The following is a 5747-nucleotide window of genomic DNA, read 5'->3' as shown; positions in this document are numbered from 1 at the left end:
GGGAGGCCCCAGGGGGTGTTCTCCACACAGCCAACTGTGGTGGTTGGGGGGATGGGCAGCTTGTGCTGGGGAGAGAAGGCTTGCAGAGGACCTTGGGGACAGCAGGAGACTGGCCCTCCCTGCAAGGGAGGCTCCAGGACAGCCTGAGGGGAGAGAGACCAGTTGGTGACCTGGGAATGAGGCAGGACTTGTCAGGCTTAGTGTAGGGGGCTTTACAGACATATGAGGTCTTGTCTTGGAGAGGTCTGGATGGTCTTGCTGACAGGCAAGCTTATTTTGATGGCTGGTGTATAAGTCCACTGAAATACTAAACATATTTTTATTTGTCAGTTTTGTACTTAATAGCAGAACATTAGAGCTGTAGACATCAGATTTAGTTCAAGATGGTGAAATAGGGTTTGTGTTGGAGGGCAGTATGACTGCATCTGTTGCTGGTGGCATCTCCTGGTCCCTTCTGAACCAGCGCATCAGCACAAAGGTTTTGCTGTGAAGCTCAGGGGACATACTAGACAGGAAAAGACATCTTCAGGATTTGGGCGTGGAATCGCCTGTGGCCTCCTCCCTACCCCCGCTCTGAAGTTCTGAATGGGTTGAAGTTGACTTTCCTAAGCCATTGGGGGCTTCACAATTCATTTTAATTCCTCTCAACAATTTTACAGGATGCTTGCAAATACATTTTTTTCTAATATATTTTTTCTTATTACAATAGTATTTTATGTTAGTGAATTTGTTAATAAAGAGAAGAAAAAATAGTCCTGTAATCTTACCACCCAGACAATGTAGTGTTAACATTTTGGTGTGTAACATTTTAGTTCTTTTTTATTTTTATTTTTTTTGAGTTGGAGTCTCACTGTGTCTCCTAGACTGGAGTGCAGTGGCTGCTCCCGGCCACCACAGCCTCGACCTGCTGGGCTCCGGCGATCCTTCCGACTCAGTCTTCCAGGTAGCTGGAACTACAGGTGCGCGCTACCACGCCCAGCTAATTTTTTGATTTATTGTAGAGATGAGGTCTCGCCAAGTTGCCCAGGCAGGTCTTGAACCCGCGGGCTCAGGCAATCCACTCACCTCGGCCTCCCAAAGTGCTGGGATTACAGGCTGAGCCACCGAGCCTGGCAACATTTTAGTTCTTTGAGGTATGTTTAATTTGGTGTCCCCTCCCCCCAGGTTTAATCTTGAGGTGTTGGGGGGAAGGATGAAGCACCACAGAGGAGCCAGTGAGAGCCTACCTTTATCTGTGAATTTCTGTTAACAGTCTCTGGGTGTTTTCAGGGGATACTTAGATGTTTCTCTCCATAGCATAGCTGAGTCTCGGAGCAGCTGCTGGCAGATGCCTGGTTATTGAGGTAATTTTCCCATTACTCCAAAGAGCTCTGGTTGCACTCAGCTTTTTGCCTTAATTCTTGTACAGCTCTCCGGGGCAAACCTTATTCAGCTCTGAGCGGTCTTTGCAAGTGGGGCCAAGGAGCCACCCTGAGCCAAAAAGAGAGCATTATGTCACCGGAAGCCCAGACCCAGAGAACCAAAGGTATGACCTGGTCATCAGTGGCCCCAGCCAGGGCTTTGCAAGGAGACCCTAATGCCCCCGGTCTAAAGAGCCTGCTGGTAGTAGGTTTTTGGTGGTGGTGGTGGGTTTTTTTTTTTTTGAGTTGGAGTCTCTCACTATTGCCCAGGCTCTGGAGTGCAGTGGCATGTTTACAGCTACTGCAGCCTTGACCTGCTGGGCTCAGGTGATCCATCCACCTCAGCCTTCCAAGTAGCTGGAACTATAGGCACCATGCCTGGTTAACTTTTTGATTTATTGTAGAAACAAGGTCTCACCAAGTTGCCCAGTTGGGTCGTGAACCCCAGGGCTCAGTCAGTCCTCTCACTTCAGCCTCCCAAAGTGCTGGGATTACAGGCTCGAGCCACTGTGCCTGGCTTTTTATTTATTTATTTATGTATTTATGTAGACATGAGGTCTCACTATGTTGCCCAGGATGGTCTTGAACTCCTGGGCTCAAGTGATCCTCCCACATCAGCCTCCCAAAGTGCTGGAATTACAGGCATGAGCCACTGCACCCAGCTTCTTTATTTTTTTTTTTATAGAGATGAGATCTTGCTATGTTGCCCAGGCTGCTCTTAAACTCCTGGGCTCAAGCTGTCCTCCCACCTTGACCTCCCAAGGTGCTGGGATTATAGACATGAGCCTCTGTACCCGGCCTTGATGGTTTTGAGAAGGGTGGAATTAGTACATAATATAATCCTCATACATTTCTTCCTCCTCGAGGCCATAGCAAGGCATTTGTGTTGGCCTGATTGATGTGGGGTCTCCCAGAAATGTTCCCTTAACAGCCAGAGGGCCCAGCTGGAAGGTCTGAAGGTATGCGCACCCTACCTCAACCATGAGTGCAGGTGAAGGGGCCCTGGCTTCCCTGACCATCTGTCAGTTTAGAGGTTCCTTAGATCTCCGGAAAGGAGAGCAGAGGTATAACTTTGATTCTGACAAAGAGCCATTGAGTTCGATTGAGAGGTCATTAACAAGCACTGGAGTGCCTCCAAGTCTCAGGCACTAGGAGATACAAAACCATATCTAGGTCCTGGAAGAGAGGACTGACTTTTTCATTTTGGTACCTAGTGGTATTAGAGAGTTGGGAAATGTGCATTTGCCGTGCGAGGTAGTTGGCCAGTATCTTATTTTCCTGTGTTGGAAATTTCAGATTCTGTACTTGAGACTTGCAGCTATTAGTTTTTCTTTTCTTTTTTGAGTTGGAGTCTCACTCTGTCACCCAGACTGGAGTGCAGTGGCCACTCCCGGCCACTGGAACCTCGACCCGCTGGGCTCTAGCGATCCTTCTGTCTCACCCTTCCAAGTAGCTGGAACTACAGGTGCATGCTACCATGCCCGGCTATTTTTTCTTTTTTGTTTTTTTATTTATTGTAGAGATGAGGTCTTGCCAAGTTGCCCAGGCAGGTCTCGAACCCGCGGGCTCAGGCAGTCCACTCACCTCAGCCTCCCAAAGGTGCGGGATTACAGGTTGAGCCACCGAGCCTGGCTGACATCAGTTTTTCAAAGCGGACAGGCTGTTCACCACTGCTCCCAAGGCTCCAGGCCTTCTTGGAAGGTGACAGAGATGGTTTAGATCCATGTTCCACTTGAGCCACCAGAGAGGCCACAAAGTCAGGGATGATGGAGAAGGTAAAGGAGTCAAGGTCATATGTGTGGGATGCCTTGATTTGGGGGCCTGAGATTTAAGAGCAGGTGGGGTGGGGCTGAAGGGGGACTCGTTCCTGAGCCATGACTGAGGTGTCTAGGCTCCAGGGTATGTATGTATGTATGTATTTATATTTTTGAGTTGGTGTCTCACTCTATCACCCAGGCTGGAGAGCAGTGGCATACTCTTGGCTTCCGCAGCCTCTGTCTGCTGGGCTCAGGTGATCCATCCTCCTCAACATTCCAAGTAACTGGAACTACAGGCATGTGCCACCATGCCTGGCTTTTTAAAATTTATTTATTATAGAGACATGGGCTCAGGCAGTCTTCTTACTTCGGCCTCCCAAAGTGCTGGGATTATAGGCATGAACCACTGTGCCTGGCCAGGCTCCAGGGTTTTAGGAGTCTCTTGGTCTGAGAACTTGAGAAAGGGTTGAGAAGGCGTTGAGCTTCTGGTTCACACCTTACCTGAGGGTTCCTCACACACTGCCTGCCTGCCTGGAAACCTCTCCTGAGTCTTTGCCTCTAGTCAGCTAATAGGCCGAGTTTAGTTGTAAGTCAGTAGGAAGAAAACAAAGGTCAGGGCAGTTGTCGGGGTTGTGACCCGGGCTGGTTAATTACCTGGAACAGATGGTTGGGGTCATGGAGTAGTGGTGTACCTGTCAGGCTAAGAAAGGAAGTCAGGCTGGTGTATGAAAAACCAGTTGGGGGAAAAGATTAGACCAGCAACTTTAATGTCCTCATGGTGCATCAGTCCTGTGAATGTCGTTGGAATAATTTTAGACCCACATGCGTGCCCTTGCATTATCCTTCCTTGGGTGCATATTGCTCTGTGTGTCCTTAAAGTCCTCCTGACCAGACGTGGATGTGGTTTTGGGTGCAGATTCCCGAGAGGGAAGACCCTGCATTCAGGGGAGTCACCTTGGGTCTGGGTGAGGATTGTAAGGATGCAGTGTGGGGGCAGCAATGTGTGGCTTTGACACAGCCGGGCATACAAAAACCTGGACTTGCACAGTACTTAGCTGTGAGTCAGTGGTCTGCATTGCTGGAAGACTGGTTACGACTTGCTTTTGTGGCAGCTCCTCTGGTACCTATTAGTGGTGTTACTTACAGGGTTGGTGGGAAAGCTGTCAAGGCAGATGTTAGCCCAACGGGAGAGGCTGCTTCAGTGGGGGCTGGGGAAGCACACGCATTGGGTGGTGGGTCTTACCATATGCGTCGAGAGCCTTTCCATTCTTCATGGTCACGTGAGCCCTCTGCCCGGTGTGAGTAGATCCCACATCGCTGGAGCGTGTCTGGCTTCCCTGTGGCCTGGGCACAAAGCGTGCTTATTGAGTTAATGTGTAAGCAGGAACCAGGCTTCTGTGCCAAGTGCTGTATAAAGCGCTTCTCAGTCTGATTGCTCTGTCTTCGACCTCCCTGCACCCAGGACCTCAGAAACCATGGCAAAGCCCCATAGCGAAGCCGGCACTGCCTTCATTCAGACCCAGCAGCTGCACGCGGCCATGGCTGACACGTTCCTGGAACATATGTGCCGCCTGGACATCGACTCACCACCCATCACGGCCCGGAACACTGGCATCATCTGCACCATCGGTGAGTGGGTGTGCCCCTCCCTCACACAGGGGCTCCATGTGGGCGGGACCATTTCTCTCCTGAAGAGACCAAATAAATGTTCTGGCAAACCTAGGTGCTGTGTAGGATGCTGCACGGATTCTTAGAGAACCTAGGTCTTAGGAAGTTGCAGCAAAGCCTTGGTGCGCTTTGAGTTTTCTGCTGTAGGCAAAATTTAGAGGATATCGTCTTCTCTTCTTTTTTTTAATTTTTTTGAGTTGGAGTCTCACTCTGTCACCCAGGCTGGAGTGCAGTAGCACGCTCGTAACAACTGCAGCCTCGACTTGCTGGACTCAGGCGACTCTTCTGCCTTAGCCTTCCAAGTAGCTGGAACTACAGGCATATGCCACCACACCCAGATAATTTTTTTTTTTTTTAATTGTAGAAATGAGGTTTTGCCAAGTTGCCCAGGCTGGTTTTAAACCCATGGGCTCAGGCAGTGCTTTCACCTCAGCCTCCCAAGTCCTGGGATTATATGTGTGAGCCACTGTACCCAGCCTGAGGATGTCTTCTTTAGCAGGACCTGGAAAGATCTTTCTAACATGCTCTGTGCAACCAAGATGCTTCATTAAGGACAAAGAGGGCTGGCCAAGTCTAGGCTTTCTGATAGGGTGAGAGAGAGCCTTTCAGAACATGAATGAAATGAGAGGGGTGTCCCTCCTTAAGTCAACAAAATAGGCTTCTGTGTACTTTTGAAAGACTTAAACTATTTGGAGGAGGGAAAAGTTTAGGGGAAAAATAAATTATCAAGAATTCTTGGCCGGGCTCGGTGGCTCAGCCCGCGGGTTCGAGACCCGCCTGGGCAACTTGGCAAGACCTCATGTCTACAATAAATCAAAAAAATTAACCGGGCATGGTAGCACGTGCCTGTAGTTCCAGCTGCTTGGAAGGCTGAGTCGGAAGGATCGCCGGAGCCTAGCAGGTTGAGGCTGCAGTGGCCGGG

General features: G+C 49.7%; 1 protein-coding gene across 5 annotated transcripts in view; it reads left to right on the top strand.

Moving 5' to 3' along the window:
* The first annotated feature begins 1411 nt into the window (after nt 1-1411).
* PKM (pyruvate kinase, muscle) overlaps nt 1412-5747 on the top strand; it is a 24999-nt gene continuing 20663 nt past the window's right edge. For 2 of the 5 annotated variants that reach the window (XM_021707701.1, XM_008048424.2), the window contains exons 1-2: nt 1412-1525; nt 4620-4786. In XM_021707701.1, coding sequence (XP_021563376.1) covers nt 4633-4786 — 154 coding nt within the window. In that variant the 5' untranslated portion in view covers nt 1412-1525; nt 4620-4632. Of the gene's footprint in view, nt 1526-4595; nt 4787-5747 lie in introns of those variants that run through there. The other 3 variants (XM_021707702.1, XM_008048423.1, XM_021707703.1) reach the window with 3 other exon arrangements.

The sequence above is a fragment of the Carlito syrichta genome, unplaced genomic scaffold (assembly GCF_000164805.1).
Source record: "Carlito syrichta isolate Samal-C Ts95f unplaced genomic scaffold, Tarsius_syrichta-2.0.1 Scaffold123437, whole genome shotgun sequence".
Classification (NCBI taxonomy): Eukaryota; Metazoa; Chordata; class Mammalia; order Primates; family Tarsiidae; genus Carlito; species Carlito syrichta.
This window is presented reverse-complemented; position numbering and strand designations above follow the sequence as displayed.